At 42.2% G+C, this 19,583-nt stretch overlaps 4 protein-coding genes across 11 annotated transcripts; all 4 read left to right on the plus strand.

The window, feature by feature from the left end:
• The first annotated feature begins 1,634 nt into the window (after window positions 1-1,634).
• On the plus strand, window positions 1,635-4,413 carry LOC6545140. Its single transcript, XM_001972735.3, has 2 exons — window positions 1,635-1,685; window positions 2,104-4,413. The coding sequence occupies exons 1-2, from the start codon at window positions 1,635-1,637 to the stop codon at window positions 4,372-4,374; spliced, it is 2,322 nt and encodes a 773-aa protein (XP_001972771.2). The 3' UTR covers window positions 4,375-4,413.
• A 222-nt stretch (window positions 4,414-4,635) lies between these two features.
• On the plus strand, window positions 4,636-6,268 carry LOC6545141 (angio-associated migratory cell protein). Its single transcript, XM_001972736.3, has 3 exons — window positions 4,636-5,622; window positions 5,691-5,898; window positions 5,993-6,268. Exons 1-3 carry the CDS (start codon window positions 4,767-4,769, stop codon window positions 6,204-6,206), a joined length of 1,278 nt encoding a protein of 425 aa, XP_001972772.1. The 5' UTR covers window positions 4,636-4,766; the 3' UTR covers window positions 6,207-6,268.
• Window positions 6,269-6,851: 583 nt separating this feature from the next.
• LOC6545142 (Y+L amino acid transporter 2) lies at window positions 6,852-13,628 on the plus strand. 8 transcript variants are annotated; one of them, XM_001972737.3, is made up of 5 exons: window positions 6,852-6,906; window positions 9,583-10,220; window positions 11,738-11,956; window positions 12,036-12,631; window positions 12,798-13,628. In XM_001972737.3, exons 2-5 carry the CDS (start codon window positions 9,923-9,925, stop codon window positions 13,182-13,184), a joined length of 1,500 nt encoding a protein of 499 aa, XP_001972773.1. In that variant the 5' UTR covers window positions 6,852-6,906; window positions 9,583-9,922; the 3' UTR covers window positions 13,185-13,628. The 8 variants fall into 8 exon arrangements, with proteins under 8 accessions (XP_001972773.1, XP_026833298.1, XP_026833296.1 ...); XM_026977497.1 differs by having other exon boundaries at window positions 9,618-10,220; XM_026977495.1 differs by having other exon boundaries at window positions 6,852-6,884.
• Window positions 13,629-14,162: 534 nt separating this feature from the next.
• LOC6545143 (zinc transporter ZIP10) lies at window positions 14,163-19,523 on the plus strand. Its single transcript, XM_001972738.3, has 4 exons — window positions 14,163-14,583; window positions 16,545-16,824; window positions 17,913-18,209; window positions 18,265-19,523. Exons 1-4 carry the CDS (start codon window positions 14,440-14,442, stop codon window positions 19,257-19,259), a joined length of 1,716 nt encoding a protein of 571 aa, XP_001972774.1. The 5' UTR covers window positions 14,163-14,439; the 3' UTR covers window positions 19,260-19,523.
• Window positions 19,524-19,583: the final 60 nt, after the last annotated feature.

The following is a 19,583-nucleotide window of genomic DNA, read 5'->3' on the forward strand; positions in this document are numbered from 1 at the left end:
AAGGAACATTTTACAGACATAAAAATTGGGAAACAGTGTGTAATGAGGATGGTTTAAAAAAAAAAAACAAAAAGTAGGTAAAACCTGTTGATGAAAAAGACAACGAAAGTGTCCTTGAACTGCAGTAAATAGGAAAAAAATAAATAAATATATATGCGTCGTTAGAGAATTTATATTGTAAAGTCAAGTAAATTACACTTTATACTAACCAGAAATAAATAACACATTTTCACTAAGTCTTGAAAGTAAATTTCTTGAAAAGGAATTTTAAGCTTCTAGGATAATTGCGCCTCTCGTCGCCAAAAAGTAGGCAACATTTCTTTTAAACTCGTCTATTAATCAGGTTTCATAGTATAATTTAATTAATTATCTTACGCAACATTTTTAAAACCCGCTCAATTGTCAGTACTAGATTAAAAAATACATAATTCATAACTCTTGATTAACTTTTGATATCATTACATTGGGTATTATTTCCTACAGTTTTAAAGATTCTGTTTGGGGATAATTAATATTGATGTCTGTTTCTAGAACATTGTCTTCGTGAACGTTATCCACATTTGAGAAACTCAGTTATTTCTCAGACTGTACTGCACGCTGGAAACTCTTATGACTTGCCGTTTCCCTTCTGCTCGTGGTGTGATTTGTTTTCGTTTAATCTTCTTCCACACGCACGTTCGGCAGCATCTCTAGGGTCCGGTCCGCCGCACCTCTCACTCCAAAGTCACTCCAAGAACCCGACCGTCCCTTCTTCGACTCGTTTTTAACGATCTCGCAGACCCCAAAAACAAGAAGGGTCCCCCGCCAGTGGAGCTTATGTGCATTCCGAACGTACATGTGGATACAGATCCAGATACATACGGTGCATATAGAAGTTGTACGCCTGTAGATACACAGGAACCCTCACGCCCCTCTGCAAATGCAGTTTAATGACCGTTCATGACCAAGTCAATCAGATGCGGGACTATTTACGCATGGCAAAATCAGGGAAAACTGTTCTACGACGGGTATCGCGGACACCCTGGAATGGGGGACCCTTCAAAAAACAAATTTGATTAAATATAGAGGGAGCAGAACAGGGTAGTTAAGTTACTATTATAATATATATCGCAATACAGGGATAAAAATGTATGCTGGTTAAATTGATATTTCTGTGTATCCAAAAGTGTGCTTAAGGTCCAAGTTTGAAGATTGCATAGATCCTAGAAATGCATTTTCTTTGACTAGGTATATCTACATACTGAAAGAGTATCATACCTACCCCATTTTGAATAAATAAATCCCCGGTAATGTTTACTCTGGTCTTATCAATAAAACCCGCTACAATTACCAGACAGGTAGGAGGATTGCTAGAATTGCTTCCCCTAATCATTTCCTTTCTGCCGTGACTCCTTTCGAGAACCCTCCTTATAAAATCATGGGAACGTACGTTATGCGTGCGCTCCTCACGCGCAGGACACGTACGGAAGAAATCGTGGGAATCGAAACCGAAATGCACCTAAACAAAAATAAATGCAGTAGACCCTAGAAGAGGGTAACAATAGACAGGTCCCTCCGCAGCCGGGCCATTTCGAATTGAATTAGAAAAGGTTGCCCAGGTGGAGTTGGGGGTAGATCTTAATGGGTCCCGCAGAATGAAAGCAATCAGATGTAAATCAAGCAGCCAAGTTAGCAGTCAAGTCATGGTAAATAGGCGATCCCTCGGAAAAGGTGGAGAACAGTGAAAAGGAATCTTCCCCGGGGCATTTACGAAATATAACCGACAACAATAACTATTTCTCAAATGTATACGAAGACTTTCTGGATTGCAAGTGGCCACAGAAATAAAATAATAATTTAACAGAAAACTAAATAAAATTAAAAGTGCTCCTAAAGAACGTTAGCTGTTCTTTATTCAACAATTTATTCAGAAGCTAAATTAGTTTGCTGAACTGGTTTTTGTTTCTCTTTGGAAGTAACATATCTTTCGCATGAACTAGTGCACTTCCTAACTAATGTTTTTCTTGTAAATTGAAAGAGAAAACGTATAGCAACCACACAACTTGAGTTTGCACCCAAAGAGCCTAACTAACTGAATGAAACTAATAATGGTGTCTATTGCAGATTCGCGTAGTCTTAATGCTACTGTATCTGGTTCCTGAGGCGACCTTAAAGAGATCGGATATTGGCCAGGCCAAGTCCACAAAAACAAGCGACAACAAAGCCTTTCAAATTTTTCGCGGCGACACCGACAAGTACGAGTTGTGTATAAAGCTAAAAAGAGTTTGCCACAAACTCTGGGACCAAGCTCCCGACTACACGGATGCAGAGGAGAAGACTCCTGATGGTAAAGAGGTGGACGACGATGATAAGGCCGCGTACAAGAAAGGGGATTGCATACCGACCGGGCTTTCGAAGGACGGGGAAAAATTGTTTTGGAAAACTGCCGCCAAATGGCAGAAGGAAATCGACGATAAGTTCCTGATCCAAAATCTTTTCGTGGTGTTAATGACGACAGAGGATGGACGAAATACGAAGTTAGCCATTGGAAAATGGCAGGGTTGGTGCAATAGGACCGATAATTCTAAAGAAATGACCGTAACGCCCGAATATTCAATTGAAGATGTCAGCGGTGTAACCAGAAGTCCAAAACCATTCAAAAATTGCGATGTTAATGGTAAATTTGGCAAGTGGATTTCCAACGAGATTAACGGCACACGACAGTTAGACAAAGATATCAACGTAATTTCGGACTATTTGTTAAAATTTGATAAGTATGCCAAGAGCAAGTGCTGCCCCTATGACTCAATCAGAGATCGATTAGAAATGATAAACGATGGGATCGACTTTCTGCAAGAACTGCTGGGCATAGAAACTTATTCACAACCAAATTATACTGATGTGAACGCCGATATTTCAAATCTGATGGGCAGATTGGAGAACTTTACTGACCAAATCTATAAAAACGGTGGTGCCAAGTACTCGACAGGAAAATGTTGCCCCAACATTTTCGGTGAACTGGAGATTTTTAAAAATGATTTTGTAGGCAATCTCAAATATGAAAGCATACAGCCACCGAAGCTTGACCACCAGCCATTTATTGACAAAGAAAATAGCTTGCGAGATATGATTTTGAGTCAAATAAGGGACATTGGTCTACTAGAAACTTCTCTTATGAACCAAACTAAGAAAACTCCTTGTTGTGAAGGCGAAAGAGCACAAATTGGGGATATAGAACAATTAATCAAAGACATAAAGCCCGAAAAGTCCCTAGGAGAAATTTTAAAACAAATTGAACCACTAAATGAAAACCTAGCTCAAGCCAATAAAACAATTTCAAGTGCAGAAAGTCTGCTTGTGTTGGAAAAGGAAAATCTCCAGGAAATAAATAAATACGGAGAAGAATGCCATCCAAAGGACAAATCCTTTAAGAATATCGAATCGAAGGTGAACCATTTGGAATATAAAATCAATAACTTGAGTTTGCTGGAATACGTCGATTGGCCGAAGCTTAGAAAAGCTGCGGACGCTGTTGATAAAATGGTCAAAGACAGTCCATTAATTTTCGCTAATATAACAATTATATCCATGAAAAATAATATGAAGCATATGAAAACTCGGACAACCAAAGTTTTGTTGATCAAGCCAGACGACACAACTTCAGTACGATTTTGTACAAATGAGTCTATTAAACTAATTGACAGTTTGGAAAAAATTGGTAAAGATAAAAACTCTACTATCGCTTATCATAATCAGCAAGAAAATATTGTCAAAGAGCATTTTAAAGAACTTTTAGATAATGAAAAAGAACTGCAATATTATAGCCCAACGAGCTTAATCTTAACCAAAGGTTACATGAGTAATAACCCTATACCATATGTTCGAAACACGAATTCTTTTCAGCTAGAGATTAATCAATTGGAAAGAGATATAGACAACTTAACCGAAAACGGCATCGAAAAATTGGAGAGACAACTGCAGTATACCCGATTAAGATACGAAATGGATCAACAAAAAGTTGATAAGAAAATTGAAGAACAGCTAAGAAATATACATCTTTTTAGAGAGGAGATGAAAAGAGAGCAAAATCGAATTGACGAACGCCTAGCCAAATTAGACGATTATATGTTGGAAACATCAGAGCAATATGACGATAAAATAAGTAAGCTTGAGGCTGAAGCCTTGGAATTTCCAAAACAAATTGCGAGTTTTGAAAAAACACTTTTGGAACAAATTGCTTCGTTACAACAGCAATTAAAAGAATTGGAAAAGGAGTCGGAGAATACTGAACATAGGGCAAATATATGCGACGCTGAATGTGATTTTGGTGACCTGAATTCTATAGATGAACTGATGAAAAGGGTTCAGGTTGTCAAAAATAAACTAAATAATTGAAATCCAAAGACAGTCAAGGGACTTTAAAGCCGATATACCCAGAAAAATGTGAATATTTATATATTATTAATAAAATATCTCAAATAATTGACAGAGTCAAAAAAATAAATAGTTTGATTCCATCTTGAAACAACGGTTACGTTTTAATATTAAAATACACGTGTTATCATGTCTGGCTCAAATTTAAAAAGCCCGCTAAAATGTTGACATTTTGCAGCACTTCATTATTGTTAAGAAATAATCGATGACGTCGATAGTCGTAACAAGCAATCGATGTTTACAAACATTGCGAAAGTTGCCAGACCATTCATTTTCCAGCACGTGTGAAGCACTCATTTAACTATTATTTTTAAGAAGTTAAGCTTGGTTGCTGGACAATTTAGAGAATAGGAATGCGTGACAACACACCGCCACACCGGCCAGATTTTGATGACGGCGAGGACGAGCTTCAGGAGATAATTGAGCTGGAGGAGCAGCCCCTGGACGAAGATGACGACGACTTAGAGGAGGTGACGCTGGAGCAGCTGGAGGCCCGGTTTGCAATGGCCGGTGGCGATGATGACGAAGAGGAGGATGAGGAGGAGCTCCGAGACCGTGAGAGAATAGCCACAATCACGGATGAAGCTGAGGTCACTTTCAAGAAGCACACAGCTCCTGTTTTCGCCTGCAGTCTGCATCCCACTTACAATTGGGCAGTGACGGGCAGCGAGGATGATTTAGCCTTCGTTTGGGAAACCTCCACCGGCGATGTCCTCTACGAGATCACGGAGCACAAGGACACCGTCACGGAAACGCACTTTAGTCACGATGGCGTCTATCTGGCCACCGGTGATCTTGCCGGCGAGCTGTTTGCCTTCAAGGTTAGCGAGAAGCGCGACGAGCGTCCGATCCTGGCTAAGATCTGGCAGTACTCCATGAGCGACATGTCCTGGCTCTTCTGGCATCGAGCTGCCCACATCCTGCTCGCGGGCAGCGACAGCGGAGAGGTCTTCGTTTTCCGCATACCCAGTGGCGACTGCAAAATCCTGCCTGGACAAAATTCGCGTTGCGAATCCGGGGAGCTCAGTGGGGATGGCAAGAAGCTGTTCACCGCCTACATGAACGGGTCCGTGAAGCTCTGGGATCTCAAGAGCTGTCAGGTGCTCATGGACATCAGCGAATCGCATCCAATGGGATTCGGAGAGATCACGCACGCGGTGGTGGCCTGCGAAAAGGACTCCCCCTTCTACATCTGCGCTGAGGCGTCGGGTGAGTGCTCCTATTGTCCTAGTGCAAAACCACTAACTAAAGCAATCGATTTACCTCTTCTCCGCCAGGTAAAATGCTGTTCTGCACAAACAACGGTCCGGTGAGCACTATCCAGTCGGAACACGGAATCGAGTGCCTGGCCTTTGCTCCCCCCTCGGCGGATCTAAAGCTCTTTGCCTGTGGCTCGCTGGACGGCAGGATATCCATCTGGGACTACACCAAATCAGCTTTGCGCACCATATGCGAAAATCCAGTTCCAAACGATGGTGTCATAAGGTGAGCACCAATTGTCCACGTCTACCAGAATTTTTTCAAACTTTGATTTAACTTTTGTTACTGTTCAGTTTACTAATTGCTTCAATTATTGCAGAATCAAGTGGCTGAGCGACCACACGATACTTGCGGCCACTTCGCAGGGAAATCTGAACGCATTTGACGCACGCACAGGATCGCTGAAATTCACGCTGACGGGACACTACTACCACATCTACGAGTTTGTCTACAAGCCGCAGGAAAATCTGCTACTGACGGTATCCGAGGACAACACGGCCAAGATATTCAAGGTGCCGGCGCTGGGCGATTAGTTAGGTTTTAAAGATTTGTACTGTGCTATATGTAAATAGTAAATACATATAAAAATTATGAACTTTGCTTATCTCAGTGGCCAGGAGCAATGAACCCATGGGGCGGTCCTGCACCCCTTGCCCTATATATACGACAAAATGGGAAGGCATAAGGCCGACTAAAGATAGAACATACAAAGAAGGCTACAGCTTGGGGTAACAAAATAGGACTGCAAAAGATGCTGTTTGTGCATTGTGTCAACAATTTTATTATATTTGAGGTATCTAAGCCTTTAATGAAATATGATTTTAAACTGTCAGTTTTGGTAATGAAACTAATTAATATCCAGAACTATGGTTTTGACCGGATGAGTACATGAGAACTGAGTGCATTGTGAATGCAACTGCAACAAATTCTCTTGAATCTCAAGTTCTCTTAGAGAGAATGGAACATGCGTATTGCATGGGGAGCATTTCCAAAGAGACAAACACTTGTTTATGTTTTTGTTTGTCGCTTGTCGTTCACCTCCGACATCCACACACACAAAGGCGAACAATTGGCTAAAAAATGAAAACGAATTTTCAGATTTACACATTTATTTACCTTTCTGTTGTATTATTTTATTAAAGCTTTTTCGGAGGAGCGACCCGCGTATGGAATTCTCGACTCAGTCTGCATCGGGTTATCAGTGCGAACGGGTAACGGTTCTCCCCTTATCGGGTAAAAAATAATGCTGAAACGGGTTAAAGCGTAGTCTCACATGGATTTCATTTGAGTGGAAATATTTTGGGCAAATATATTATTAGAATTACATCAAATGTAATTAAGCAAATGCACAAAGTTCCGCAGCTCTAAAAATAAAACTTACAATGTTCGTTCGCAAGTTTGAGTACATTTATATTACCCTGTGAATGGCAATCATGAAAAAGCATGACTCGTGGCATTATATGATGAAGGCTCACCGAAATATTAACGAAAATTGCATATGGAAGTGATCCATCACATTTTTCTTTTTAAAAATATACATTGTGTGTGCGCGGGCGAGTTAAAAAAAATAACAAGAAAGAAAGGGTTAATTCCGAGTTCCAAAGTTGGAATACCCTACAATAACTTGGACAGGACTTACAAAAATGCGTTCAAAATGAACATATCCGGTTTAAAAAATATTTACTAGTAAACTCATCAAATTAATAACAGTATTTTTAATTATTAAATAAAAGTAAATGCTAATGAAAAAGTAACTTCCGTCAGAATTAACTTAAAAGTCTGATGAAATAAAATAAAATGATTAAGTAATGTAGAATATGTATAATCCATATCCTTCATAATGTAACGAACATGGGCTCATAGCTAGAATACCCTGTAAAATTGTATAAAAGCTGATATCCCGCAGCTACGGGCGACAATAAAAGTCACACGAAATCACAGTTAATCAACCACAAACGGGGGCCCGAACTGATCCACCGAATCCACCGAATCCACCGAGTCCACTGTAATTGTGGCTGTGGCGACACCATCACACCGGCGCAAAAAAAAAGTAACCAGCGCCCAGTGTGCCTCTTTTACAATTAGATTACCAGAGGAGCCGTGAGCTCTACGGACCCAAAATGATCCGATTCCGCGGGCTGAGCCACTAAAATGTGTGGAGGCGCTACACTTGTTTTGTTTATTGCTTGTAGTATTTTTTATGGCGGTCGGTCGCGAGGGAGGCAAAGATGGGCAGCTAATCCATATAGCCAGTCGGGCACTAAAGGTTCACGATTCACACAATTGAATTATCACAGTTTGAAATGTCATATGCACGCGCCTGGATATGATTCCCTCATCCCCGGATCCCCAGTTCCCCTACGGAACCGCACTTCGTGATAATCCGCTCAAGTGTTTAACAAAAGTCGCTCGGTTCGCATTAATGAGTATTTTAGCGCATAAGGGGCCGCCGAGTCATCCGTTGGAGTAGTTGTCACCAAATGGGCAACAAAAGAAGCCCCATTATTGAATGGGGCCTCCATTGGGCAATCACTGACTTAGCCGTAACTCTCTTCAGTTGCGGTTAGCTCATAAATCCCCATACATACGGCTGTAAAATTAATTGATATTTGATTCACTGATATGCCGTGGCACTTAAAGAAAAGGTATTAGATTAACTGGGAGCGATGTTGGGGCTTCTTATCACCGACTTCCTCGTTTTCGAAGTTTGTATTTTACCGGAAATCGGCACGCATACAGTAGTCATTGCCTATGGGATATAACACGGAAATTAGATAATACGAAGTATTTTATAAGCCCAAAATATACGTTTTCAAAAGGGCTTTTAAAACATAAAATGCTCATTTTATTTTTAAGATATCTAAAGCACAGCGTAACTGGGTAACTAGTGGAGCTTCAAAGATCTATTAAGGACTATTTACAAGCCAATAAAAATTTTGATTTTAGGTTGAAAGTGCAGCTAAAGTTTTAACGTGTTTTGACTTCCTTGCATACAAACAAATATTTGAAACCATCATGAATGAACAAATATTTGCATTATTTCAAATCAAAAATATTCGCAGTATTTTGAAGTAGTTTATGGGCCTCTTTGTTACAAATTAACCACTTATTCCGTGCTAATACAATGCGACGTTCAGCCTTGTCACAATTATTGTGCACACAAATAGCTTGTGGCAAGTTTAACTTGCAGTACAAGTATGTACATATATGTCCCACGAAGCCGTTAAATCAGCTACAATTAAAGGCCTAAACAAATCATTGCGCTAATGTCGTTTGGCACATGGCAGACTCAGTATTTCGGAAAAGTGACACAAAGTGGCTGAAAGATTCCGACAAAAAGCACATTTTGGTCCAACCTAAGGGTCAATGACTAAGGCGAAAGATAAGTCAACTTAAGAGAGTTTCTCTTAGGCGAACGCACGTGCTTCATTTTTGGCACACAACCCAAACTTCTCAAACTTCTTGGCTAGCGAAATGTTTGAGGCGGTTGCATCATGCGTTTGTGGAAAGTGTGTGCTCCTCTTGCAGGTAACAGGTAAGATGTTTATGGCCCAAAAGAGCGCGAGAGAGCAGCTGCTTCTGCTTCTGCTTCTGCCTCTGCTGTTCCGCCTTACCTATGTGTAGTAAATGGAACAATAAAACCAGGCAAATGCAAAGCCCAAGTTGAGCGAGCGACAGTCGTTCGCCTCATAAAGAGGGGTAAGTTCGTATGCCAAACTTAGTTTGAACTCGGAGCGCGTCGCGAGCAGTGCGTTCCGTTCCGATCCGATCCAAAACGATCCGATTCGATATACCGTGGGATCTTCCGGTTTTTCGGCCTCCTAAGTACTGCCCATCGCAGCCGGATTCGATGAACAGAGATGAACACGATAGAATAATAGAACCACCTTATCGGCTTTGAATATATAGAGTCCGTGACAAATGCGTGTGCTTGTGTACTGTAGCGCACATGGGAATAGGTGAAGTGTCGAACAAAACAGAACTGAAATCGGAAAACAACAGAGACACATGAAAAGCATGTGGACTCAAGCGAACTGAACTGTATTCGAAGCTCCACGCTGGCACACAGAGTGTGCTGATACAGAAGGAAAAGCGAGAAAAGTACAAGGAAACCCCGATAAAAGCAATGGACTTGTGTACATAACGACGGCCAGCCGCAGTGAATCTCAAAAGTTACCCCATAACAGCACAAATTCAAAAGGTGTTCTAAGAACCAGCCTTAAAAAACGCGGCACATCTACGGCGAAAAATGGCGCGAGTTCAGGCCAGCGACTCGTTGATTCCCCGCCAGGTGTTCGAGGTGCCTCCGGCGGAACCCAATAACTCCACGGCGGACAGCGGCAGCCAGGGTTCCGGGGTGAAGCTAAAGAAGCAGATCGGTCTGCTCGATGGAGTGGCCATCATCGTCGGTGTGATTGTCGGATCCGGCATCTTCGTGAGTCCCAAGGGAGTGCTCAGGTTCTCCGGCTCCATAGGGCAATCCCTCATCGTTTGGGTCCTCAGCGGAGTGCTCAGCATGGTGGGCGCCCTATGCTACGCGGAATTGGGTGAGTAATGCTCCATGTTAGCTTTTTTTGGGTTTTCCGATAATGAGCCCACGCCCATTCAAACCATGTTCTGCGGAGCTGGCAGTTATTGCTTCCCGCTGATGACAGCAATCCGTGGGTCAACATATGGCATACACATACGTGGGGGAGTGGGGCAGTTGTTTACATAGGTGTAAGACAAGCACCTGTAGCAAGCACGGCAGAAAACGAAGCGAATGCTGAAGTCAGTAAGTCGGCTAATGAGGTTAAGGCCAGAGATGATCGAGATAGCCAGCACTAGTACAGCACCAAGAATTTTGATAGAATTGATACTGTTTCTGTTCGAAACTAAGCAGTAAAAATAAAAGTTCAAGCTACATGTGGTACTCAGAGTTCTATAAATAAGCAGCAAACATTTTTTGTACAGTAGTCCATAGAAGGAACAGGAAAAATCAGCTTATTTCCAATTAAAATTGGCTCAGAGCCAAGAGACAGAGGCGGCAAGTCACTACGACCTTTGAGTCGAATCGAGAATCTTTTGAGATTAACTACTCCAACCAATTACCATGGAGACAGATTTAAGGCATGGAATTAGCTCGGGCCCATTGACAATGCCTCCTCAAGTGGCACACAAACGAAATCAGTTCCAGTTGCCCAGCAAAATGATGAATGACGAATTAGAATTGATAGCGAGTGTGCCAGACAAAACATTCAATTATCAACTAATTAGCACTCGAGACTCTTGATAAAACTACAGGATCCTTGATATACCTATATTGTTCTGTTTCATCAAAGAAAAAGCGCCTGGGCTAAGTCCAAATTTTCAACCCCTTTATTGAAATGTGAACGAACATTTTCAAGATCTGAAATCTGATAAGAACTCGAACTGTACTCTCTTTACAACCTTGATCCGCAACAAGTCTTAAGAGAAGCAGAAATAAGTCTTATCGCTTGTTCTCTTCCTTTACGTCATCTTCGCTAAGGCTTTGTAATCATTATTAAAACACGTTTTTTAACAATAACCCAGGCAGACACTCATCACCATACATTTTCGGCAGACACAAATTAGCATAATTTTTGGAGTTTGCCTTGCGAAGCATCAAGTTCGATATGTGTGATATGAGCAGATCAAATAATCAAAATATTCACAGATGTTACTTGAGCTTTAACTTTGCTTAACTACTAAACAAAGTTTAAGCGATCCTAATTTACTGAATAGCTAGGATTAGCAGTTAACGCGCGAAAATAGCTGTCTGCCCAAAATAACATTAGCACCACTTACTACGAAGGTGGTAATAAACGGAAGAAATAAAGTCATTGGCAGCTTCAATAGTTATCATTGCTATTGCTTAAGCAACCCTCGTTAGATGGGCAAATACCTCCAAGCATTAGCAGAACTGTGCCATGCTTATCGGGCTGTCAATGTTTGCTCTCTATAAGGCTAATCACTTTTTAAACATAATTCTCCTGGAATGTTCCCTGTAAGCAACGCAGTAATAGGCAAATTTTCATCTTTAACTAATATTCTCATTTTTCAGGCACGATGATACCGAAATCGGGAGGAGATTACGCCTACATAGGCACCGCATTCGGCCCCCTGCCTGCGTTCCTCTATCTGTGGGTGGCCCTGCTGATCCTGGTGCCCACGGGCAACGCGATCACGGCACTGACTTTCGCCCAATATCTGCTGAAACCTTTCTGGCCATCCTGCGAAGCGCCCATCGAAGCGGTTCAGCTGCTGGCGGCTGCCATGATATGTAAGATCTGCTGATAGCTAATCGGTGGAGAGGGTATAGGGTGGACTATATTGACTAATGGCTTGATCTTCCACCCTAGGTGTGCTGACGCTTATCAATTGCTATAATGTGAAGTGGGTTACGCGCGTGACGGACATCTTTACGGGCACCAAGGTGGTTGCCCTCCTGGTGATCGTCGGCGCCGGAGTCTGGTGGTTGTTGAATGGAAACACGGAGCACTGGGATAATCCCTTCTCAGGGGGCTTTCAGGATCCAGGATACATAGCACTGGCCTTCTATAGCGGCCTCTTCTCGTACTCCGGCTGGAACTACTTGAACTTCGTAACGGAGGAGCTCAAGGATCCTTACCAAAACCTCCCCAAGGCCATTTGCATCTCAATGCCGGTGGTCACGATCATCTACATGATTACGAACATTGCCTACTTTTCGGTCCTCTCGCCCGACGAGATTCTATCGTCAGATGCAGTGGCGGTCACCTTCGGAGACAAGATGCTGGGATATCTGTCCTGGATAATGCCCTTCGCAGTGGCCTGCTCCACTTTCGGGTCATTGAATGGAGCGATCTTCGCCTCCTCGCGGCTTTTCTTCGTCGGTGCGAGGAATGGTCACCTGCCGGCTGCCATTTCGCTGATTAACGTCAATTGCCTTACTCCTGTGCCTTCGCTGATATTCCTGGTAAGTTGGAGGCTAACTTGTAATGAGGAATTCAATATATACCAAGTATTTCTAATGTGATCAGGAGCCTAATGGTCATACTATTAGCAGTGGTCTTTGCAAGAAGATTCCAATAGCCTGTACCTAATTATATTTATCTAATTATCGTGTTTTTGATAATTCCCAGGGCGCGCTCACCTTGCTGCTGCTGTTCATCAAGGACATCTATGTACTGATCAACTACGTCAGCTACGTGGAGGCGTTATTCACGCTGATCTCGGTATCCGGACTGCTGTGGATGCGCTACAAGCAACCCAAGACGGAGCGACCCATCAAAGTCAGTCTGGCGCTGCCCATCATCTACCTGATCGTCTGCCTGTTCCTGGTGATCTCCTCCTGCACGCAGACGCCATATGTGGTGGGAATCGGGACGATCATTATACTTTCTGGCATTCCGGTCTACTATCTGACCATCCACAATCCGGTCAAGTGGCTGGCGGACACTTCGCAGGCGATCAACCTGTGGTGCTCCAAGTTCTTCATCTGTATGCCCAACCAGGAGAAGTTCGACTAGGTTTGCAGGACTCACTTTCGACGACTTAGGGAAGAGAGTGCCTTTTGTGGATGTATCGATCAACGCTACTATAGAAGGAAATATCTTGTAGTTAGGATAAGTCTCAGTTTACCCATAAGATAGGTTAGCAATGCGAAATTTTAGAAACCTACGCACAACATTACAAAAGTGTTATTGTAAATAACTCAAATGCATTCTGGTGGGGAAGTTCCTGCTCCAATTAATAGTATGCATATTTATTGTATATTTCAATCCCAAAAATGAGTTCCTCGTCAAAAGCAGAAATATGCCTGTTATACAAAATGCGAACCAATTTTTACACACTATACAAGTAATTAGTAGCTTAATCAGTAAGTAATAATTATTATTGAAGCAACTTTTTGCGAAATGTAAAAATCGAATTTGTTTTGTATAAGAAAGTTAATAATAAACAATTTAAACTTAGCTGCGTACTTAATCTTATTACTTTTCGTTTCTATCAGACAAATGCGAAGATATCTATATTTTAGCAATTCAAATCCATGACTACTTATATTCTTTATTTAAGGGAGGATTATGCTATCCATCTCATCATCAGTGTATTTAATTCCTTACTTACTTCCTTTTTCATAACATAGGTATTTTCTAGTTCCTATTCCTGGTCCAGCGAGTTCTGGAAATCACAATTCAATAAAAAGCTCCTCAATAACGCCTTTTGGGTATGCAATCTTATTTGTGGTACTCACAATCTACAAGATAGTTTTCAGATCGAGATCTTTCCGTGCTTGTTAAAGTCATAAGTCCAAATTCTTAAGATTTTAAACTAACTTTAATATTTGTATTCTAAAAGCAGAGAATAGTACACTTTCTGGTGTGAGTTCAACCGATGTACAGGTCAAGCGATTTTAGCCATTTTTGGCGCTCAAATTCGAGCGAGGGAAAGCTTCGCCGAAGCTCAATCCGAATGGCAGTTAAGTTTGTAGCGAGTGCGCAGAGCGATGAGATGCCCGACGGCGAGAGGGAGAAAGGAGAACGCGCCGGCGCTCGCCGAACCGAAAGTCGTATAAAACGTTGCGTGGGCGAAACTGTCACTTCAAAAGACCGTCGAACGGGATCGGTAGTTGGCCGCAGTGTTTCGGATCGCACGCGTCTGTGAAAAACCGAGAAAATCGCGGTGCAGCTCCGTGAAATGACGAGTGGGGACCGCCAGTAAATAAACGGGCTAAAATAAAACGCGAATAAAACTATCCAACACCTGAGTGTTCAGTCCAGTGCGATGGCCCAAAAGCAGGTGCTAGTCCTAACCCTAATATGCCTGGGTTCGCTGTTTCTCAAAACAGTGCCGGCTTCCACGGAATACAACAAATACGTGGCGCAGATATTTCAAAAATACGGCAATGGCGGGACAATCAACTTTGAGGTAATAACCAATAAACCATCGAACTAGCCTTGTAAACACACACAGAGAGTAATTTGAGCACAGGTAAACAAAGTGAGAGGCGGACAAGGCTTTTGGGCTAATGTTATGGCAAAAAATTAGTGAGTTTGTGTCTTCTTTTTTTCCACTATACATTTGGGCCAGCAACAAAAACAATGAGCGGACGTATGTACACACAAATTAGAGTTAATCAAATATTTGGTCATTGTGAAAGTGAAACAATTGGGTTCTGGCCAACTTGACATTTGGGCAAACAAAACACTCTCAACAGCCAATATCGCAGCGCTCTGAAAAGGTTGTAATCTTTATATGCAGGCAGCAATTTTATAACGCAGGGGAAGGCACTTTGTCCGACTTGGAACGTATGATAAAAAACGTACACTTTATTGCTGGCATTATCATAAATTTAATCAAAATCCAGACTAACTACAGCAGCGCACAGCGAGATGATATACATATGGTACGCGACTTGAGCATCAACACGACTGTCGTGCCACCAACACCCACACCCACACCCACCCCCTGGCACCACATCCTTCTTTATCCAAGTCGGAGATTAGGGGATATGCCCGATAAGATTGCTCCTCCTAATGGGCGGCACTAGATGCCCGGCGCAGCTGACGAAACCCAAGACACCCCGCGAACCCAACCGCCACTTTCGCAACGCGATCGCTATGCTATGGACATGGGGACTCCAAACTTAGTCGGATACCCAGCAATCCGAGCCAATTGACATTACTCATGCGTTTGGGCTACGCAATACGCTGTCTCCATTTGAATGGCAAGCGCTGCTAAAATGTTTTTACTTTTTACGCACTCGGCATACTAACATTAAGGGTTTGATGTCCGATGTCCGATGCCCAGCCAACCGTCTCATATTCTATTATCATTCTAATATTCCAAATTTGATTACACAGCACACTTGGCACACAAACAAATCTTCGCTGAATGAAAGTAAAATCAGCCATTTGGGGGCTGCATGAGCTACATAATAAATAGTTTTTTGTGCCAGCGCGTGTGTCTAATGTTTGTTCATATGCAAATTCCGCCATCCTGATCTTGGGAATCTGGGCAATTCTTTGAGCCACTCATCACTCGAATGACACACGCCCCAGTCCGCGCCGACAGGTGGCTGTGGGGGCAATTAGATGGGGCTTCTGCTCCCCGGGGAATCTCCACCCACTTTGGCGACAGCAAAAATGCGACAGAATGGTGGAATAACAATAAGCAAATGAATTCAGATGTAAATATAATTGCCTGGTGGCACGTTGACAAGTAAATCAAGTAATTATCTGTGATGGATGAAAACAAAGTATTTACTTTGACAAATTAGCAGAAAGTTGCAAGTGCAAATTGTGGGCGGGAAATTTTGTGGGGAGCTACTGTGAAAAATGTGCAGCAGGTTAAGGTTTGTTTTTAATAAAGATTTCAGGACGGTCGCTGTAAGCAAAACAGCTGGCAGTTGTTTTGTTGCGATTTCTCCAGCTTTTTCGAGATTAATTGTTGTTCTAAATGGGTTTTAAAACTTCAAGGCTGCAAATACTGTTGAAGTATGCATAGCTTAAGAAAATCATGACTTTCCAAAAAAAAATTCAGACATCAAACTCTCTAAGAAATTTTATCTAATTCTATTTATTTTTTGCAAACTGCTTTTAATACTATTATGAAATACTTTTTTATCTTCCAAAGAAAAAGCTTTGCCTGCAATAATTTTATTTAATGCTGTCCATTTTTAGCATTAGATATTTGCTTATAAGTGCGCCTTTCATAAACTTGTGTGTATGAAAACGTTAGTCTTGAGTATTATTGTTTTGTATCTTTAAAAACTCTCAAATATGCCAAAATTTAGATTTTATAAGGATATGTTTATTAGATCCGTCAATAGAAGTTTTAAGTGTTCATGTTATGAATGTCAATTTTAAAATCCAATTAATACTTTTCAGGGTCTTGAGCATTTGATGTTCAGCCTGAACCTGGGTCAAATCCAATTCGAGCCCTCGCACACGATCGATCAGCATCGACCTCAGGGATACTCCAACCAGACAACGCGTTGCATCAATGGCACGTATTACTTGGAGCCGCGAGCTAACGCCACGGATGAGGAGGCTTTGGAGGTGCAAATCTCTCCGCCTGGCAATCGCTCAAAGTCAGAGTGGAACGCCCAGGTTCCGGAATTCCTTGAAATGCATGACCCCAAGCACCGGCACCCGAGGGAGAGTTCAGGTGAGTGGCGTTGTTTAATATCTAGTAAGATACGCATGTGTCTTATCATAACTGACTGGAACTGAGTTTGCCGACCATCAGCAAAGAGTGATAATACCCAAGCTTCGCCAGGACAAACAACGCTCACTTGACGGGCAATTAACAACTGCAAATACGATAAAACACCAACTACCTTCGGCATAATACTATACAAATTGAGTCCGGCAGAATGTCGCATTCGCATCAGAATGGAAGTATAAATAGTTGAAGCCGGCCCTCGACTTGACTTGACTCGACTCGACTCGACTCTTTCCATCAATTGGCCGATTTCCAAGTGCAAGGCGACCGGCGACTGCGGTCTATCATCAATTCAATTATGCCATCCCATCCTCCCATCTCATTTGGTTGATAGGAAGTTCCGTCTGTGATCGTGGCCTTGCCGCATAAATTATCATTACCATGCACGTATGGCTAGTACCAGATGCCTCAGATGCGTGTGCTTTTCCTTTTGGGCCGTAAATGTAGCCGTAAATCAGCAGGTAGGGAAGATCATTGACAACAGGCGACGAAAACAGGGCGATAACACGAGGAACATTCGCATTATGGATGCGGAAATCCAAAACAAAACAACAATTGAAACAGTAAAGATACAGATACAAAACGAGAAACAAACAGGCCTCAATCGGTTCGTTTGTTATTTGTTTTTCTTCGCTGAGCCTTACAGTTAATTGAAGTGCACACAATCATTACAACGTTGTCCCATATAAAGTTAACACTAAACAGCCGACTGGATTAATGGCAAGTTCGCACAAGCGAGTTGGATAACATTCAACTGATGAGAAGGCAAAGTGACGGGGTCGAAGAAATGTAATTGCTATTTCCATAGAATAGTAGCAACAAAGCTTGAGAAGTACAAATGGGAAAACGAAAATTCCCCATACCTAACATTATAAACAAAGTGCTTAAAGGGTTGAAATTGACAAACAGGTGCTGCCCAGAATGGGAGCCAATTGCACATGTAACAATCATTAGTATATGCCTCTCTTGACGCTTACTGAAGTACTTTTTAACAAGGTTCTTAAGATATCATTACTTTCCCTAATTTTCAGAACCTGTTGCATCTTGCTTATCACCCAAGTCGTTGCTTTCTCTCCTCGTTAACCACAACGACCTCCACAAAAACAATGCCTACCGCACACTGCTCATTAAGAATGATGTTAGTTCAACGGATGCCATTCATAATTCTGAAGAGGAATACAACAAATTCATCAACTCGGTGCGGATCACTCCGCAAGCTTTTATGAAACTCTGCCCAGCTCTATTAGCCCAAATCGATAATGGAGTGTGCAAGCAACCAGCTGTTCGATCAGAAAGCCTTAACGATAAGAATCAGAAGATATGGTACGGTAGGTATCTATAATTATACTTTGGTTTTAAGATAACTTACTTATATCCATATAGCTTGGATCTATGCCAGCATCACCATGCTTCTACTCTCCGTCTGCGGTCTGCTGGGAATTCTTCTGGTTCCCTTGATGAAGTCAGCTGCCTATCAAGAAATCCTCAAGTTCCTGGTTTCCATCGCTGTGGGCACTTTAGCTGGCGATGCCCTCATGCACTTGCTCCCACATGCTCTTTTCAAGGAGGAACAGCACGAGGAGGAAGTCACTGGTATTAATCCTTTGGAATCAGATCACAAACATAGCAATGAGGCGGCTCTGCTTTGTGGTTGTACTTTCCTGGCGGCACTATTCATGTATATGCTGGAGAACCTGATTCCGCTGCTGAAAGGGGGTAAGCCAGGCCATGGACATAGCCATGGACATGGTCACAGCCACGGCCACAGTCATGAACATATGGAGAAGCCCGCTGCCCAGAATGCCATTGATCTGCCAACTCCTCGAGAACTAAATGTGATGCTGCAGGAAGCCACGCTGGATGAGAAGACTCCTGATCGACCGCTCACCCCAGTAGCCTTCATGGTAATCATCGGAGATGGCTTGCACAATCTGACCGACGGTCTGGCCATAGGTGCAGCCTTTGCAAGTGATCCGGTCACTGGTTTCGCTACTGCCTTCGCCGTTCTCTGCCATGAGTTGCCACACGAACTAGGCGACTTCGCTCTGCTGCTCCAAACAGGTGTCTCCATTCGAAGAGCCGTCTATTTGAACATTGTTAGTTCAGTTCTCAGCTTTGTGGGCATGTCCGTGGGTCTGTTTATCGCGGGAATTGGAGATGGGATGACCCAATGGATTTATGCAGCCACCGCTGGTTCCTTCCTGTACATTGCCTTTGCCGATCTGGTGCCCACCATGAGTGTGGCCCACAATCCGGAGATGGCCAAAGACCCAAAGGGTATAATAATACAAATATTTGGTATCCTTCTGGGTGGACTGATAATGTTGACTATTGCCCTTAATGAGCACGATTTAGAGGGTCTGTTCAAGAGCTTTTAAAGAATATCTCTGAATCTCAAACCAATATGTTGATTTTGTTTTCTTATTCTCGATGTATATATTGTATATGTACTTGTATGTATATTTTTATGAGAAATCTCTGATTCTCTTGCTTCTTTAAGCATGCCTTATATGTTAGAGATGAAATTGTTACCAAATGTTAGTCAGCTTTACATGTATTATTTAAACAGAATCTTATAGAATCTTAAAAATTATAAAAACCCTATAATCAATGCAATAAATAAGACCAAAAGTGTTCCGCAATTTAAATTCTGTTTTATGGATGCTAAATTAATTTGTCTTTAATATTACGAGCTATCCTGA

The sequence above is a fragment of the Drosophila erecta genome, unplaced genomic scaffold (assembly GCF_003286155.1).
Source record: "Drosophila erecta strain 14021-0224.00,06,07 unplaced genomic scaffold, DereRS2 tig00000021-arrow-pilon, whole genome shotgun sequence".
In the NCBI taxonomy this organism is placed as follows: Eukaryota; Metazoa; Arthropoda; class Insecta; order Diptera; family Drosophilidae; genus Drosophila; species Drosophila erecta.